Genomic DNA, 20,173 nt, shown 5'->3' with positions numbered 1-20,173 from the left:
CCTGAAGAATTACCCGATTGATGAGATTTACTCGATATGGCGTGAGGCCATTGATTCTACTCTCAAATCAGGAGGAAAGCTGAAAGAACAGACAAGTGCAGACAAGCGGAACCTATACTCGCAGAAAGAGCTGGACAAAATTCTTGAAAAGAAGATGAACCAGTGGACCACCATAAGATAAGCGAGAGAGTTACAAAGTAGCAATCGAGCGCGGAAGAAAAGGAAAGATGAAAGCGACACTAGTACCAGATTTTGTGAGGACAACCGCCCTTGATCAGATGAACGAAAATACCGAACTTTGCACAGCATGGGGCTAAGTGCGAGACCAAGAAACCCTTATCTTCTTTGATGGAGAAGCCAAGGCCAACTTCAACCGAATTGGCGGCTCAATTTGGAATTACACCCAAGGAAATGGGGCCACAGACCAAGGTTGTTCTAGAGCACTCGCCCCAAACCTTGGCGCCCCTTTTGGTAATTCTTAATATTGCTTGAACTCAGTACAATGCTAGTACTTGCACTCTACACCTTCACCCAGAAGCGTCTTAGAGAGTGAGGCCTCTGCACATATTTAAAGGCCCTCGGCCTATGAAAAGCAGTTACATAAAAAGCTTCAAACTTAAAAGCATTTGGTCCCAAAAGTTGGCGCCCAAAGCTGCCCAACGTAAATCATGAAAATTCGTAAACCTATCACGTCAACATGTCAGAGCGAATTGCGAAAATCCGTACAAGCTACCATGTGGCACTGCAAACGGAAATCACGGGCGTCCGTACAATTGCCACGTCATCATCTTCTACGCAAGAGAGTGTGGTCCTTTATTTAATCCCTTTAGTCACTTGGGCCCCATCTGACAAGGTCCCGCAAGTTGGTAAAACTTCTTATGTTGCTTCTTCTGGGGTTTAGGCTCCTCAATCGGGATCTGCAGGTTGGGTCCGTTCTTCAATGTTTGGTCCATTCTTCAATGGCTTGACACGCGAGTAGTTTGTGACACTCGACCATTTTCAAGAGCCAAATGAATGGTGCCAAACCCTCTATCTCACATGCGTAGTTGTTGCCCAGGTAGACTTTGCCTAGCCAACCTATAGTGTATGAATAAAATGACTCCAAAGAGGGAGTAACATGAAAAGAGGCACCTCTGTCCACTATCCAAGATTGGGATAGCCCATCATGGCTTGAAAATCCCTTTTGGTGATGTGCATATCACCTGCTGCTCCCATAACATCTCAATCAATGCATGAGGTTGCAACAAGCACTTCTTCAGTGTCAAGAAGCTCTTCAATGACCACACTACATGCCATGTTTGCTTTGGCAACTTCTTTTGAGGGAGAGTTGTCATCATCTTTCTTGTCATCTTTCGTTTTCTTCCCCTGCTCTTTTTTTCTTTCTTGCTCTTTCTTGTAGTATAGGCAATCTGGCTTTTTGTGCCATATATGCCCACATTGATCGCAAGTCACATCCTGTTGTTTGCCCTTGCTTCTACTCCTACTTTTGCCTTTATTGGCTGCATTTTCCCTATTTTTGGATCTGCCTCTAACTTGATAAGTTGAGCCATCGCTTTTACCACTAGACTTCCTCCTGATTTCTTCATTCAAGATAGAGCCTCGAACACCATCAAAAGCCAAAGCACGGTTGTTGCTTAGTGAAACAACCAAAGATTCCCGCCTATCAGGCAAAAGCCATTAACAAGAAAATAGCCTTCAATTTATCATTAAAATCTGGCAAACCAAAACCCTATAAAAGCACTCAAATGTTCAGATGCTGGCTTAAGACTCATCCAACTCCATGTTCACAAGTTTATGCATAAGGTACACTTGATTCACAGGAGTTGTATTTTCATAAGTATCCTTTGGCTTATTCCATATACCATAAGCCGTATCAAGACACTTAATGTCTGTAAGTAGATCATCACACACAACCATTTTAATGTATGCAATGGCTTTCTTATAGCCCAATCCTCATCTGGCATGGCTACAGGCTTCATTTCCAAGAGCGCATGATCGCAATCTTTGAGAAACAAAATGCCTTCCATTCTGTCCTTCCACAAATCAAAGCCAGTGCCATCAAACCTCTTGATTTCAAGAAAGGATTTAGTGTCACTGCTACTGGAAGCATTAGCGGCCAAAATTTAGCAATGCACTAAAGACAAAAATGTTGTAAATTACAACTGTGTATTAACCAGCTGAATATTCAGCCAAGAACAATCCAGTTTCCAAGCAAGTTAGAGTGCAAGGATCACTACCATTGTGCCCAAATACAACATAAAAGTGGTAATTTTCAGTAGAGAAGCTGAAATTTCAGCATACAAAACATGCATACAACGCCGACAAGTGACTCCCACTTCCGCAATATCACCAAAAATGCATTTGCAACAATCCGAGATCTGCAAATGATTCTAAAACAGCTGCAACATGCATATTCAGCAATATAATAACTCGATGCGGGTTGCCCGACGGATGTACTGCATATATAAAGGTCGTGTCGAATTTTGATACGTGAATTAACAATACTTGGCACCCAACACTTGGCAGCTCTACCCACACATCCGTAGCGGTGTGGGTTTGGTGGTATGGGACACCACCCTTGTGGTAGAGGCTAGCCCGTTAGCTGCAGGCTCCCATGCTGGAGTGAGCCTGTATTGGCTCTATGCTGGGAGGTGAGTCCGATGTCAACTCTCTATGTTTGTTATGTGAGAATATGGCATGTGTTATGTCATGTGTGCAGGATGGATCCGGCAAGGGACTTAACATATGAGCGAGAAGAAAGGCATCCGGAAGGTGGCCATACTGCTCCAAGAATAAGTTCATAAATGGTGGAAACCTGCTTAAAGGGACAGCACTCAAGTAATGGTAAAGGTGGGCCAACAATGAATCTCACATTGATCTTCCAAGGATAGATTCTTGAAGAAAGAAATTGGTAGATAGACATCCCGAAATCTCTAACTATAGTCTTTAATTTTGCCGATGGAGACCATCTTAAACTTTTTCTACTCAGCAATCAATTGTACTTCAAAAGCACAAGGCAAGTAATTGTGAGCAAAGATAGTTTTGAATCCTTGCCACATCCAACGAGCATTAGGCTTGCACCACTGCATAGCATCGTCCCTAAGAAATTCACAACACAAGAAATCCAGAGAGTATAGTTTTTAACTGCTAAAAAAACAGAAGAGCCTTCTTTTAATCTCAAACACCCACGGAAGTAAAAGAGTTTCATTGTACATCCTCAATCCTTGAAAGAGAAAGAAGTACTGGTTGTTAATGATATGGATGATAAAGCACCGCCAAGTAAAATAGAGGGAACCCCCCCCCCCCCCCCCCCCCCCCCCCCGGCAAATTCTGAAAAGAAGCCCTAGATATGCCAAGTGGGTGGGTTCTGTGGCAGTCCTGTGGGAGATATTTGAGGATTCACATAATTCAGGGACTGCTACAAATTTTGTAAGTACGGCAGATAGCCTTGTGGTTGATAGTAAGTCCTACATTTCACCAACAAGAAATTTCGCATATCCTTCGGAATCCATAACTGTCCACTTAAGAATCTGAGAAAAAAGGATCGATTTGCTTGCCAAAAAAGCAAACAGCTTAGCTCTGATACAATCCACCAGCTTCACATGCCGACACAAGAGTCGTTGAAACAAACTTCGATACAATTGGCGAAGAATGGAAATACTTCACACTTACATCTTGAGACGACACTAATGAGGCAGAGTTCCCCTTCAAAGATTGTTGGCCCCTCAACTATAATTGATGGCCTTGGTGGTATGTCTTTACTATATTGAAGAACTCTCGCAGTTGTGATTGCTCTGTGTGAACCCACTCACATGATCTGATGGGTAATGGGCCCTAGCCTCTTCTTTATAAGCACTTGGCCCCAACATCCCAAAAGCAACTTAAAATCTCTCACTATTTACAAAAGTGCCCAAGCACTAAAACATCTGTTCTTTTCCAATAGCTAACACCCAATAGGACCCTAACATAGGCAATATGTCACATCAATACAACGTGCGATGGACTGCTATGTCAATAGCCGTACTAATACTGTCATCAACGCGATTCTCACCGCGTTTCACACCAAAAATTGTGAGCCACTCCGTCATTATTCTACGAAAGCTTTTTGGATCACCAAAGAAAAACGGAGAGAGAAAGAAAGTTCTCTGTTTCAGAAAGGTAAAATTAGACTTTAGAGAGAAAGACGGTCTGACAATATATTTTAGCATATGAACCCATCAATCAAAGAAAGATTACACAGATTGAAAGATTACATAATTGGACATGTGTTCTTGTGTTAACGGAACCATGATTGATTATGATTGATTAGGCATACTTCTAAAGGGAAGAATGCCTTGACTTGACCGCACAAAATGACCTATTTGAAATACAGCACCACACACAATCCTTCAATTGATTGTCAAGAGAGAAAAGTATCATAGCAAAGCCTAGTACAGTGAAATGTGACATACTCAACTTTCATGGAAATGTGCAGCCACATTCAATACAATGCGTCCCTTTGCAATTCAGAGATCTTGAATTAATTTATAGCTGTTACACTCAAAAAGTCCCTACATTGCTGGGAAAAGATGAGATACCACATATTATCATGGACAAAGAACTGGCAAACAACAACACCCTAGACAATTTTATGAAGTACTAGTGTACAAACGCACGACTCTAAAGTCAACCAGCTAAGCAAAACAAAAAGTAAACAGTCCTGTGCCTTTCATGTTGACATACAAGTTTCTTTCTTTGCTAAGAAGGACATATTTCTCAGGACTTTGAGAACCATCAGCTTTCATTAGAACCAACAATTTTGCACATAAAACAGGGAACTGGATTCTATCACTCCAACTTTTTAAAATGAACTAGGAACTGAATTCTAATCAGCTTATGTATGACCGCTATTAAGCATCACTGGGTTTCTAGAGCTCAAGTGAGAGTAAGAAAACCGAACCTTTTGAGGAGGATCATTATCGGGTTCAACAACATCACTATTATCCAATTCCACTTCAGATTCTTCCTCTGTGCCACTACTATCATCGGCAAACGCTGCTGCTCTTGTTTTGAAGCCTCCAGACTGCTCTTCAAGTTCAGGCATATCATCATCACTTTCTTCTGCTTTACTATCCTGTGATAAAAAGACACGGTTGAAATTCAGAGTGATACAGGTCTGCTCAGCTTGCCAGTAAACAACATTAACATTTGATAGTTTAAAGAGAACACAAAGAATCCATTTAAACTTTTCTGCAATAACATAAATACCTACTATCAAAATAACAAAAAACTAGAAATTGTTGAGGGTTTCACCACCGGCTGCTTCAAGGTTTTGGGCATTTTTTGTATCGCTAGTGGTCTTCCCGGGCTGGCCACCCATTGCATTGCATGTAGGATGCAAGGCCGAACACTTTTAGTTTGGTGCAGCCAGTCCTATTTGGTCTAAAGTTGGTATTTTTGGGTGTTTGCCCAACCCACTCCTACTTCACTATATAGTGCCCAGAGTGGGTAGACATTTACTTGTGGTTTTGAGATGCATAGTTCAATCTCTCTCTCTCTCTCTCTCTCTCTCTCTCTCTCTATCTATCTATCTATCTATCTATCTATCTATATATATATATATATATATATATATATATATATATATATATATATATATAGAGAGAGAGAGAGAGAGAGAGAGAATGGGCACAAAGAAAAGCGGGAGCAACGGAGAAACCTCGAAGGAAAGGGCACTCATTCTCCGCTTCCCCTCCATGGAAGCCAAGAAGGACTTCAGAGACCGACCCTAAAGAAGACTGGCATCTTTCTTGGAGAAGACCTCACCCTCTCGCAGATTGCTCATATGCAAGAAGTAATGCCAGAAATTAGAGCAGCAAGGGAAAAGGGGAAGATTGCTTTTTACAGAGATGGAAAGGTGGTGATATTGGAGCGACGTCCCGCATGACGGTGCGAGACCTATGGGACCACACTAAAGATGGCAACCTGGGATTGTAATGCGTCACTTCGTTTTGATGTAGGGGCCTTTGAGGATAGCTTCACAGGGAGAGACATCATCTTCTACTCTGAGACGCATCAAGCCCCTGGGCAATCCATGCCACATGTGAGCGGGTATAGATGGGAGACAGCCTGCAAACAAGAGACCAGATCGGAACACCGAGGACGAGGCTCAGGGGGAGTGGCAGTTCTGTTCAGGGAGGAGCTGCAGCCATTGATATATATTAGCACGCAAGGATGAGCATGCTAGGTACATGTGGGTGAGGCTCAGGGCAGAGACGGGCAGATACCTCTACATTGCTATCTGTTACTTTCCTCCTAGTACGTCAATATATGCATCACCTAGGGGACAATCCCCCTTCGCTATTTTGGATAATGACATATGGGAGTTTTCTAAGGATGGTGACATTATCATACTAGGGGATTTCAATGCTAGGACTGCCCACCACCAGACAATATTTTATGATACCTCCGAGGAAATGCTTAGGGAGCTCGACGTTACAGAGATGGGTCTATCCAGATTATCACAAGATGAGGAATACACGGAATATGACAAATACTTGATAGATATGGGAACCGCACATAGATTGGCCATCTTGAATGGCCTACAAAGATTTTCGACAGATGGAGGTTTTACTTGCTTTCCACACCGACATGGTGCCAGCACAGTGGATTATGTTATGGCCCAGCCAAGTCTCGTTCCATTCTTTCAAGATTTCATGGTGGGCACTAGGCCAGTTGGAGTGGCAGTTGATCATGCTATATTGTCCTTCACCCTGACGTTTCAATTCAACACAACTCCATTAGGAGAGGTCCCTACACACGTCCGGTATACCTTCATGAGGGAGACGGACTCTGTGTATATGGATGAGATATACAGGAAGCTGTGCACCCAGGAGCCAAGACGGCCACTAGATGAACTCACTCAGATATTGACAGAGACGCTCCATGATGCAGCATCAGAAGCATACCCCCACAGCCAGCCTACACGGAGACGATCTGGAAAAATGCCCCAGAACAGTTGGTATGATGAGGAGTGTAGAGAGATGAGGATCAAGTTACAGAGGGAAGTGCTCGTGGGTATTACCACACATAGACAGTCACGGATTATCTTTCGCCGCCTAGTGCGACAAAAGAAAAGGTCTTATTTATCCCAGCTAGAGCAAGATTTGTATCAGTTATTTATAAGCCAGGACTCACGCGAAGCATGGAGGCTATTCCACGAACATTCACCACCACCAGCGGTCACCTCCACTGAGACATGCACAGTATCAGTACAACCACCTCTCCCAAACCCACTAGAGACATGCCCGAAGACATGTTCTTTCTTTACTGCCGAGAGGGTAAGGAAAGCTATTGACAAGATGAAGACAAGGAGAGCACATGATCATGATGGTCTGGTAGCAGAGCACTTCATCCATGCCATAGATATGCTTGCAAAGCTCCTAGCTATGATGTTTAATCGAGCCATGTATGAAGGCTTCCCCGAGACTTGGAGTATGTCCACGATTGTGCCTATTTTTAAGTCAGGAGATCCCATGATTCCCGAGAATTATCGCACCATCATGGTTGGTCACACACTAGCTAGGCTGTATGCATCCATTCTTGAACAAGAGCTGAGTAGATGGGCAGAGCGAGAGGGCATAAGAGCACCAAGGCAAGCAGGTTTCAGAAGAGGTTTCTCCACTCTTGACCAGATTCTGACACTCAGAGCTATTATTGAGGAGGGTAGACACCATGGCAAGAGGATCTATTGTAGCTTTGTGGATTTCCGCAAAGCCTTCGGCATAGTGCCGAGAGTCAGACTTATACGCAGATTACAGGACATGGGTGTGCCTACAGAGCTGATTTGGGGGATTCTGGCTCTATACAAGACAGTGATGGGGCGGTTACGCACCACTGAGGGAATGTCTAACATGGTCCTCTCCACTATTGGAGTAAAGCAGGGATGCCCCCTGTCCCCGACTCTTTTTGGGATGTATGTGGATGAGTTTTCGGACTATGTAGAGCGTCAAGAGGACAGAAGGGCTCAACTAGCAGGGACATGGATTCCGCTGTTACTATATGCTGATGATATTGTGTTGATTTCTGACTCTCCAGAGGGGATGCAGCGTCATTTGGATGCTCTGCATACGTTTGCTCGTGACAGTGGATTGTCTGTCAATCTGGGGAAAACCAAGGTTATGGTGTTCAACACCACACCACAGTGGGTCAGGAGGTCGGCACCCACATTTATGTATGGCCAGGAGATTGTGGAGTACACAGATGCATATACTTATCTTGGGGTGGTCTTCGTTGGACCGGTGTTGTCACTAAGGAGAGCATCAGAGAATAGACTGACGAGAGCATATGCAGCTTTGGGAGGACTCGAGAGGATGTGTTCGCAGGTTCAGTTTCAGGAACCGCGAACAAAGCTTTGGCTTTTTGACACTCTAGTGACTCCACCTATGCTCTATGGAGTTCAGGTATGGGGACCCTCAGTAGACCACCACGGGAGATCTGACAACACAAACGGATGGAGATGTATGGAGAGGCCTCTGGTCTCCATGATCGCTCGGATGATTCGGGCTAAGGCCTCAGTACCACATGAGATTATCCAAGCCGAGATAGCCGCCCCCCCCCCCCCCCCCCCCCCCCCTCGTGGTGGAGGCATTGACGAGATCAATTTCCTTTATGCACGGTATATGGGATCCTCCCAGGGACAGATACGCTCGGCTTGCCTTGGAGTCATCTCGACAACTAGCTCTACAAGGCGATACAGCATGTTGGTATGGACAGATGACACCATGGTTTTAGTCGCATGGTCTCAACATGGATAGATTACCTCCGCTTCAATACTCCCTGGATGCACCCTCTCTGTCCCTCACACGGACAAAGATCACCAGACTCATACGTCAAAATCTGATTCAGCTCAATACCAGGAGCACATGGATACAGCCGACACAGGAGCTAGGCACGAAGATGGCCTTCTACATAGAGCAGCTTCTCCGACTCACGGAGGACGGCTTTGTGACTAGGCCTGCATACATGGACACACATTTATCTCATGGGATAAGATGCGCTATTGGACAGATATGCACATCCTCACATCAGCTCCAAATCGAGACTGGCAGTTTTCGAGGGGTGCCGACAGGAGCTAGGATATGTCACCTATGTAACTTAGAGAGCCAGAGACAGGATTGCACTACACATGTCACTGCCCGGCATACTATGAGATACGCGGCCGCTTCCACTGCCTGTTCAGAGAAGGGTTCGAACCTTTTTCTAGAGTCATGAGATACAAGGATCAGAGGTGTCTCGGATTGTTCCTGCTAGAGCTGCACAGACTTAAGGAGAGCTTGCTGAGGACATCAGAGGAAAGACAGTCTCAGAGACGAATCACAGATTTCTTTACACTAGCCAGAGAAGAGCCAACGGAGCAGTCATTACAGCAGATCTCAGAGCCTACTCATACTAGAGGTACACTGCTTGATCGAGCCACGGAGCTTGGCAGATCCAGACGTCCACGACCTCGGGGGGTCTCCCGCTACCGACGAAGGCTGCAACAAAAGATACAGATCACTCTAGCTCGACATGCAAGACACCCAACCAGAGTACTAACCATGGAGGAGGTCGATGAGATCCCACAGCGACCGATGAGAGATTTCATCTGAACCCACAAACCCCCCTCCCACCCCCCCCCCTATTTCCTTTCTCCTTAAGTGTTTTAGATTTAGTTCTTTGTAACTGTAATTTCCGTACTCATACATGATATCAGATTCACCAATTGTAACTTTTTGGTTCTCTCTCTCTCTCTCTCTCTCTCTCTCTCTCTCTCTCTCTCTCTCTCTCTCTCTCTCTCTCTCTCTCTCTCTCTCTCTCTCTCTCTCTCTCTCTCTCTCTCTCTCTCTCTCTCTCTCTCTCTCTCTCTCTCTCTCTCTCTCTCTCTCTCTCTCTCTCTCTCTCTCTCTCTCTCTCTCTCTCTCTCTCTGTGTGTGTGCGCGCGCGCAGATGAGGAGAGCGGCAAAGACTATATTGACTAGAGCATACACAGATTTGGGAGGTTTGGAGAGGACGTGTTCACAGGTTCATTTCCAGGAGCCTCGCACCAAGCTATAGCTATTTGATACTCTCATTGCCTTAGCTATGCTATTTAGAGTGCAGATATGGGCCCTGGGGACCCTTGCAGTAGATCATCACAGTCGTCAACATGGATGTACAAATGGGTAGCAAGACCTACAGAGCTCCATGATCTCCAAGATGATCAAGGCTAAGGCCTTGATTCCTTGCGATCATCCGAGTAGAGCTAGCTGGCTCTCCTCTAGTGGTGGACGCTCTTACGAAATCAGGGCATTCATACATAGCTTATTGGTGATCTCAAGAGATCGTTATGCTCGGTTGGCTCTAGAGTCCTCACGGCACTTGCAACACAAGGAGATACATCATGTTGGTATGCACAGATGGCAGCATGGTTTGAGCTACATGGTTTCTCTACAGATAGGCTCCCCCACTTTCAATATTCTCTAGTTGCACCCTCACTCTCTCTGACGCGCAAGGAGGTCATTGAACTTATACGACAAGATCTATTTCAATTAAATACTTAAGAGGACATGGATACAATCTATATTTGCTAGGCAAGAAGATGACTACATACAAAGAGAATTTTCTCCATCTAATAGCAACACACGAACAAAACCTCCAAATAATTGAACTAGGATAGAGAGCTAGATCGATCCACGTCGGGCCACCTCTAATTGCAAGTCAAGCCACCTCCAGTTGACTGTAAATAAGGAGTGGGCGTCGGGCTTAACCGACATAGCGGGCTTGCCTTTCGCTTCAACTGTTACCCTCTCATCGAAGAGCAACTTCTTTAAGATGTTGGTTGCCACATTGCTCAGCTGTCGAGTCACATTCGGAAAGAGGAGTAAATTCATCCCTTCGACGAGTGTCAGCTCAAATCAATTGGCTATTCTCCTCACATCCAAGGTCTCACACCTCTCCCTTAGAATGTACTCCAAGAGCTACGTTAGGGTCGACTTTCCCGTGGGTGTCACAAAATGATGACGTGGCATGACCACCAACGACCATAGGGTTGCGTGGGTCTCACAAAATGATGATGTGGCATGACCACCGACCATAGGACCGACGTGGCAATACGGATGCTGACATGGCCTTCCACGATTCGCGCTGACATCAGGCTGACGTGACAGAATGTACGAACAGTCAGTATGGACTTCCGTGATTTGCACTGACAGTGCAGGCGTTGTCACGATTGTGACGTATTCTTTGTCTTGGTATTACCTTCTTGCTTGATTCTTTTGCAGATACAAAGACGCACCAGATCCGAGGACCCCAATTCTCCAAAGGATGCATCCCTTCGCCCAAGAGTTGCACCTGTTCGGCGAATAGCCATGCCTTTTCAGCAAATGGCTACACCTTTACGCCGAAGGGTTACGACTCTACAACAGAAGGACATGACTATTGGCCTAGAGTCATATCTTTTGACCTATGGTCATATCTCTACATCGTGTCTCTTCAGTTTCTATATAAGAACAGCCTTGTAACACATTTCAATCATTCAATCAATTAAACACAGAGTCTTCTAAGTCTTGTCTCTAAGTCAAGTTCAAGTTTCTTAAGTCTTAATCATGAGTTTTAAGTACTTAATTAAGGATGAGTAACTAGAATCTTGGTATCATAGCAAAAAAAATACCGAGACCCAAAGGTTGTGAGCCTCTCACCCTCGCCGCTACACTCTCCCCCCTCTCCCAGAATTGTATGGAAACAGAAGAACGGTGGTACACACACCCAAACGAGCATGAGGTAACTTAAATTTATTCTGCTCCAATTATATAAATAAAAGAGAGCAATATGGCTATGTGTGTGGCGACATGAGCATACATCAACACAAAGTTAAAAACTAAGTTTTTGTCATGACTCCGAAGATCAAGGACAGACTCAACCATAGTGAAGCCTAGCACTAAAAGAAGCATTAAATCGAAAAAATTAGCACAAAAATGAGGTAGTTGATAGGGCATACACACCACAAAAGATAGAAAGAATTAGTACAGTATCAATTGGTCGTAACTCGGACGAAAACTTCACAATGTGAAGTTTGCATGTCCACTATACGACTGGAAAATATACCTAGATGAATCCAGGATTAGCTTAGATTTACCCTTACAAGAAAGTCCAAGGTATAGACCCATGGTAGTCACCCACAAGACAATATAACCATCAGCTCCATCATGCATAGTATTGACTAAATACTACGACATACTAACAAGGTACAGACATACTAGGCTGTAAAAGGTCCAAACAAACAGTCCCCCTCTACCACACAAAACTCCTGCTGGCTCGCTGAAATCAGCAAAGGTACTGCGCTGGAAACGGGCCCAAACCACTGCACACACCCTCTTGCCTCCAAATTGCAGCCAGAGACTCGTCCACCACAGCGCTAACAAATGCAGCACTTTTCCATCGTCTACTAGCTGAAAAAGAAGGTTCTCAAGGGTTCTTTGCAACAAAATCAAACAGATAAGCCTCACAAGGCTGGGTACAGCCACAAAGAAGCCGTCTCCCCCTAGACCTAGGCAGGAAATCCAGTAGATGACCCCCTGCAATTCGTGATAACCATGACACAATCTAAACCAGCAGAGTGACTTGCACCTGAACCTGAGACACACAGGGAGAAACCCCAAAACAATCCCCAATAGCAATCAATGATGCTATGCCTCAGTAACCTACAAAACCAACAGAAATTTCTAGGCAACAAATTGCAGCAAGGAAACCTTATCCCAAACAACACCCTAACCCAACCCCAACCCCAACCCTAGCTGTGTACGCCGCAGACAAACAGGAGAAAACATAGACAATTGAAAGAAAGGGAAAAAATGAATTGCCGAGAAACAGACAAAACAAAAGCAACCCCGGCCCGTACAAAACAACATAACATACAAAGGAAAACAAAGAAATAAAAACAAAGACAAAAAGAAGCAAAATGCAAACCAAACCCTGCTCTACACAGAAAGGAAAGGAAAAAGGGAGGATTTGGGAAGTTTGCTCTGAACACCATGAAAAACAAGGGCATGCCAAAACAGCATCCTGCTCAAAGCACCGACAGGCCCTAACTGGCTTCAAGCAGCAGTCATGTGAGCTGCATCAGCAGCATGCACAACAGTTGAGAGAGGCAGCACATAGCGAGTCACCTTTAAATCGACATAGGAGAAATAAGAAAGTATATGGCCTCCCAGGAGCTGATAAAGCTCTAACAAGGGGCTAATTCCAAAGACGATGCTCCTACAATTTGGAGCATTTCTTGTCCTATGGATCATGACTTGATCTCAAAGCAAATACACAACCATCTACACAAAATTGCAAAAGTCTGACAGAGATCCATGCCTCACAAGTGACAGGCGTACCACAAATAGTTGCATGAAGCAAAACACACAAGCAGGTAGGTTATGTTTAGCAATATAGCAAAACATCAGTTGTTGGGTGGATACCATAGTTCTCCCTTATGGCAACCATACGTCATGCACCAGCAGGTATCAAAGTATGAAAAACTACGGCTCAGATCCCCAAGACTTTCCATATGTCAATGCCGAAACCAAAAAAACAAAGGCTCCATTTGACAACTATAAAATGTTTTCAAATCCAAAACTCGAAAGCCAGTAATTAGAAAACTAGCACGCTCCTCTGGCTATTTCCAAGATTAAACATAGGCAGTTTTACAATTCACCTAATAAAGCATGGTAAATATGTTTGATCATCCCATACTCGTATCATTCTAAGTGTGGTCAATTTACACAAGTAGAAAATACTATGTTGCATGAAGAATACTCAAATTAATCCTGCTAAACATTAACTTTAGTTATAATGTTTTCTGATTGGCCATAGATTTGCCTGCTTTTACTTGCTCTAATCCTCCCAAAAAAAAAAAAAAGTAAAATTCCTTTCAGATCCTTTGAGCTGTAACAGATAATATTTTCATGAAAACTTGAGTTATACATTTTCTTTTAAAAACCCTGCATTTTTTTATCACAACACAAGGAAGAAAAAGTCGTCGAGACCCTTGAGACAAACGTGATCTCATAGAGACATCAGTGCCACAAAGTCCAGAAAGACTAATAGTAGGAAGACTCCGATCCTACAACGTCACATACCTCAAACTACTGCATATTAATAGTGTTAGAAGACCTACTGCACTAATCAAAAGCTTGGCCTGCAAATCATCGCAACAGCCATCCTTCCATAACGCATGCAACAGCCGTAGTGCAGAAGATGGTTAAAAACTTCCCATCCCTAATCACTCAGGAATTTCTTCAACCTGTATTGACAAATAAACACCTGGTCCAAGATAGTAATTGGGACGATATTGCGAACAAGGCCAGACACCTTCTCACAGAATGTAAACGTGTATGCAATCTAAACCTTAAAACAACAATCTGAAGCAACCTAAAGTGCACAGACTCTTACTAAAGAGTCGGCTAACTCTCAAGTGGGAATTAATGGTCTCAACAAATCTTTCTTTTAAAACTAAGGAAGAGACATTCACTACCAGCCCAGTACATGGGCTGCTTCAATATCACTGATGCTTATCAACATACCTTTGAAGTTTCTGGCTTTCCGTAGGCAGATGGTGGCAACTTCGCTTCGAGCCTAAACCAGCACGAAATGAATTAGCAAAATACCAAAGCACAAACTCTCTCTCTCTCTCTCTCTCTCTCTCTCTCTCTCTCTCTCGTGTGAGCACGTGCGCGCAGAGGATGTCACCTACTTTTCCAGGTAGGTTCTGAAGAAGCGGAGAGACGGGTCTTGCAACACCGAAGGGTTGGAGTCACAGAGCTGAATGAAGGCCTTCAGTTCTGCGATCTTGCGCGGGTCCATCCTGACAGGTTTGTCACGCTCACTCTCGTTCTCTAATCACTCCTCTGTGTAGCAGCGCAGACCTCGAGCCACTAGAACCTTCTTAGAAGGCACAGTGAAGTCCGAGTCAGCTCGAGTAGAAGGGTCTGATTAAGATTGGCCTTCACATAGGGTCAAGGTGAGGGGCTGGAAGCACACCAACTATGGTTCAACCCCTTACACATGTGGGTGTGGGTGAGGGCACAATCCCGTAAAACTAGTCTAAGCGAAGCTTCAAACGGCTAAAAAAAAAGATGGCCTTCACATAAGCCTTCCAAAATGGAGGGCTGCCAAAATTGGAATGCCTTCTTTTCAAAAGTTGAGCAATCTCATAAGCCAACATTCAACAAGTTGGTGGGTGGACCAACCATTTAAATTCTCGATACGGACAAAAAGTAAGCTTTGTTATTGTAGGTGGACAGGTATAATTGACTTGCACTAGCAGGTCACTACTCATTTGGAGGGCCTTCTAAAAGCTAGAGGGTCGTTCAAAGGCCCTCTAAATTGGAGGTGCTTATACGATGTGCATCACATTTAATACGTTTTGGAAGGTGTATGAGAACGCATTTTCTTATTTGGAAGGCCCTATAAAACCACCTCTATTTGGTGTATGTGGCTAGCTTCTAAATAATGTTGCTTAAACTCTACTTTATGTACTTATATCATAGTTATAGTTATAGTATATATGAATATAAATATATATATATATATATAGCTCCTTCAGGCTCAAGAAAACAAGGAGAGGAATCACATTGTCAAGGAGGCGCATTCCTTAGAATCAATAGCCTTTTTTGCATGCGCCAAAGGAATGGGGCCTTAGTGATGTCTCCCTTTTTTTGCTGATGAAAAAGCAGAGGCTATCTTTTTAAAAATGCACATCTTTTGATTGGTTGAAAGAGATAGAAAATACTCATCACAAAGACGAGCAAATATATTCAAATTGATACTTAATCATGAAAAGGAGATTTGTGAGACATTTATATATATAATATATATAGTTAGTTTATTGTAATTGGCCACTAGGTCTCCCCAATCTCAAAATATATATATATATATTACTTTAGGAAGAAGAAGAAGAAGAAGAGAATTTTAACGTCGTAGGAAACTATCCCAAGAGACCTTAAAGATCTATCCGACGACGAATGGGAAAGAAATCGAAGAAGGGGAAGGAAGAAAAGAGGGAGAGGGGTTTGTGGTTTCAAAAATTCTAGAGTAAAAAAATTTGAAGTTAGATCGGCACTCTCTCTCTCTCTCTCTCTCTCTCTCTCTCTCTCTCTCTCTCTCTCTCTCTCTCTCGTGCACGTGCGTGATCTGTTTTGAAAGCCAAGGCTTGTAGCGCCATGAAACGCAAAGGTTGAGACAACCTCTAAAGGTGGTACAAAGGGTGGAGGAGGGGCGGGTTGCAAGGCGGGGGGGCACATGTGAAGAAGAGTTACGACTGTGGTTTTGATGGAATCTCCATCGGAAATTAATAGAGGTTTAAAAAGTTAGACCCAGTAGTGACGGCACAGGGGTGTTACCACCAACGGGTGGCAATCTATTTGGATGTGGTGGCTCAATGGGCAGGGCGACATTATGTTGCCTCTATAGAGTTAGAGAAGCAGTTGTGGGGCCTAGTCAACAAGGTGCCATGGGAGCAAGGCTAAGATAAAGATGGCAGGTCTGATGATGCTTAGAGAACCCATGATAAGGGCACTTTTTATAGGAAGATATTTCCTTGTTAGTATACCTTTTAATGTAAGTGGCCCTTTATAGGTAGCTAGAGTTGTTTGAAAATTGAGCCGCACTTGGTGGTTCTAATCATCATCAACACATGTGGAGTGCAAGTCTTGACGCCCAATTTGCTCACAAATCCCACGGGCCATGACTTGAATCTCCTGATTTAGTGATGCTCTTAATATGAAGAAGAGTGATGCTCATCTGCACATGAGGTGTTGACATATCACTTATTGTGCTACACGTTGCCCATGCCAATTTCACCCAAGATCTGGTTCTCTAAGGTGGCAAGTGTTGCTCCCTCTCCCGACATAAAGCCATCCTCTCTCCCACCACTCCCTCGTTCGTCTCTTGGAGGCAACATCCTAATTCACTTCCATGTGTGTGCCCTCTATCTTTCTCCCTCTCACTGCATCGCTAATGAGATTGTTGTGTTTCCTATTGTTGTTCTGTTAAGCTTGCGTCAATTAAATGATTTGCATGTTGCTATAGGGCTAGCCCGTATAAGGCAATGCAATTGGTTCCCCTTCGACTCTAACATCAATACATGGAATTGGCTTATTGTGTCAAAAGCCATAACCAATATAGTTGATGATGTCTAGTCTTCTACCAAAAGACCAGATGATGCATTGCTAGTATATCTGCCTAAGTGGCAAGGGAGGATTTGTATGCTAGAAGCATCTCTTTATGATAGGATAGCAGAATTCTGATGAAAAGCAAGTCATCTTAAATTATTTGACACGACTTAAAGTGTTTGCAAGTCTTAAAGTGTTTACGACGGATTAGGGGAATGGAGGGAGCTTTAGAGGGAGCTTTTTTTGGAGAATGGATTGTTTGGCAAAATTATTGAAAAAGCTCTCTCTATCAAGTTTGTGTTAGATTCCCTAATCTTATGCAAAAAGCTTCCTCCACCAAATGAGTGATCTCATCACACACTCCATATAACTTATATTTTCCAATTTAACTTCTCTCTCTCTCTCTCTCTCTCTCTCTCTCTCTCTCTCTCTCTCTCTCTCTATCAACAGAGAGATGCTTCCTCTAGGGCACGATCCAACAGGTCAAACACATGAAAGAGCAACAATCCGATTGTTAACCCTCACACATATTCCTATCACCTAAGACGTACATCGTATTATTTATTTGGTAGAGTCAAGTACCGGGCTTGTCGATCCAATAGGAAATGGGTAAGAGTGATCGCCGATGAGAGACGCACTCTAACTAGAACATTCAAGGGATTAGTTGGCTAAGCATGGACGCCAAAGTGTGAATGGAGCGAGCTCATATAAAAGTCAATTAAACCTAAAATTCACTCATTCTCTCATTTGTGCAATTGAAGAGTGCTCTTGCTCCATCTCCGTCTTCTTCTTCTTCATCTCCTTGTGTGTGTGTGTGTGTGTGTGTGTGTGTGTGTGTGTGTGCGTGCGAGAGAGAGAGAGAGAGAGTGTGTGATCGATCATTGCTATGACGGCACGGCGACGGCGAAGCGGTTGAGCGCGGCACAGCGACGGCTCCTTCTTCTTTGCGGCAAGGAATCCTCCACAATAGCAAGCGTAGAGCGGTGAGTGACACACCATCGCCATCTTTGAGCTTACTAGTTTAGGCTAGTTGCGTGCTTGGAGCCATTTGTGGCTCGCACACAGTGTATCGGCAAGTCCCTTGCATTGACACGTGCGACCGACGCGCACATTTTTGGCACCGCTGCCGGGGAATGCTATACACTAAGCTTGAATGGCACTCTGTGCTTCTTTGTGGTGCAATTTCAATAGTAGGAAAGGTAGAGAAGGAAGGTCTATGTGTTGAGAAGAAGGAGTTTGTTTTGCTGCTGTGTATTATTTTGTTAATAAGGAATTGAAAGGTACTGTGTTTTCTTTGTTAATAAGGTTTTGAAAGGTACTGTGTTTTCTCTATGAGAAGGTGTTAGTATTAAGGTTGTAGATCCATAATGTTAGTTCTGTGTAAAGTACAGTAAGTAGTTATGTTAGCTAGTGAGTTGTTGTAGTAGTGTGTTAGTGTGTAACAGTAGCTGTATTAGTGGTAAGTAGGTAGGTTAGGTGTGTGTGTGCTCGCGCACACATCGTGGCCGCGGCGACCTTATCTATATATATATATATATATATATATATATATATATATGTTAAAAACAATAAAATTTTAAAGGTAGGACTGAGATCGAGTATATCCCCTAGACCCAAGCCCAAGCTCCCGCTTAGGCTCAGGCCTCAGTCGCCCTTTACAATTACGTATTTTAGCCTCACAGGTAGCTAAAAATTGACCTTTTTGAGGACCAACGGAGCTTCGGGTGACCGAATATTGTGTTATAAAGCACACCACGAACCTCTGAGTGATACGCTCGTTTCGAGCTATCACACACTTTAATTAAAAATCGATCATTTAAATATAAAAAAAAGAGTGAAAACGGACGTCTAAAAAAGTAAGCGATTTACCTTCGATGTTCTTCGCCGACGCTTGTAGGATGTCAAAGGCACATGCATCTGTGCTCTGGTCGTGTGCTAGAGGCTGAGCAACTAGAGAGCATTTTGGCTTACGCGAGTTCTCAATATCCACCTACCTTAGGTTCCAGGCCCTCGACGGGGACCCAAGGTAGTACAAACCAGGACCCACATATAGCGTCTAGTGACTCTTCCGCTGACTACGACGTCATGGAGGGTTTCCCAATGCCTAATCCCGATAGCTCAAGCCAAGACATGCATGCCATGGGTCCATGGTCCGGACCGAGCGTGCTTAGCCGCTTGAAGGAAACCTTTAGTAGAGCCACTCGCTCCGAACATGGAGCTAACGATGTAAATGACGGGGGTGGGGAAGTAAATTCGTCATTCATGACCAACGTAGACCCTATGCCCTTAGAGAATGTGCACATGAATACTCCATTCACCGCACCCCCTGACTCTTTAGAGCTATTCGCCTCTGAGGTTATATTACCAATGGTAGAAGCCTTGTCGAAGTGTAAGAGGTTGAGCGATATATCATCGTAGCTAGGGAAAAGGAATACATCATCGCGGCTAGGGAAAAGGAAATCGAGAGCTTACGCAAGGCGGAGCAACAAAGAGAGTTAAAAGCGAAAGCCCCTATGTCAATATATTTGCTAAGAGAGCAATCAAGTGCTCCTGAATTAGCGACCACTAAGGGTCAACCCATAGAGAGCCACATTGCATCTAGTTCAAAGGACACCCCTAGCACCTCAAGCTTAGATGGAGCGTTCCTAAATGAGGACTCGGAGTACAAACTACAAATGGAAACTCTAACTGACCTATACACAGGTCACACCTATCACATGGGTTGGTTAGATGTCCTACAATCCACAACGGGTGCTACTAGTGTGGAGGATCAACAACAAAGAGTTTGTGAGGTCATCCATAGGGTTATTGAGCTAGAGAGACAGAACAAGGGGATCCACATGCCTTCAACGGGTCTCATGAGATTCTTGGATACAAGGAAGGCTAAACAACCGATCTTATCACAAATGGAGACTCCCTCGGTAAGTCCGATGGATCCTCCATATGTTGTTTTGCCAGGGGTCTCAGTGCAATCTGAGCCCACAAGTGATAGCTTTACTGTTCCAAGTCTAGCTCATCTT

At 43.9% G+C, this 20,173-nt stretch overlaps 1 protein-coding gene across 1 annotated transcript in view; it reads right to left on the bottom strand.

Annotated features, from left to right (window-relative positions):
* The window catches only part of HIP1 (HSP70-interacting protein 1), a 68,436-nt gene extending 53,453 nt beyond the window's left edge, over positions 1-14,983 (bottom strand). Inside the window, exons 1-3 of the mRNA XM_086515916.1 lie at positions 14,735-14,983; positions 14,565-14,616; positions 4,940-5,113 (exon numbers count right to left, since the gene is read on the bottom strand). Of these exons, the coding sequence (XP_086372042.1) occupies positions 4,940-5,113; positions 14,565-14,616; positions 14,735-14,844 (336 nt within the window). The 5' untranslated portion in view covers positions 14,845-14,983. The remainder of the gene's footprint in view (positions 1-4,939; positions 5,114-14,564; positions 14,617-14,734) is intronic.
* Between the last annotated feature and the right edge of the window lie 5,190 nt (positions 14,984-20,173).

This window comes from Adiantum capillus-veneris, chromosome 7 (assembly GCF_014529385.1).
Source record: "Adiantum capillus-veneris isolate H3 chromosome 7, ASM1452938v2, whole genome shotgun sequence".
NCBI classification, from domain to species: domain Eukaryota; kingdom Viridiplantae; phylum Streptophyta; class Polypodiopsida; order Polypodiales; family Pteridaceae; genus Adiantum; species Adiantum capillus-veneris.
The sequence above is the reverse complement of the archived record's forward strand: the minus strand, read 5'-3'. Positions and strand labels throughout refer to the sequence as shown.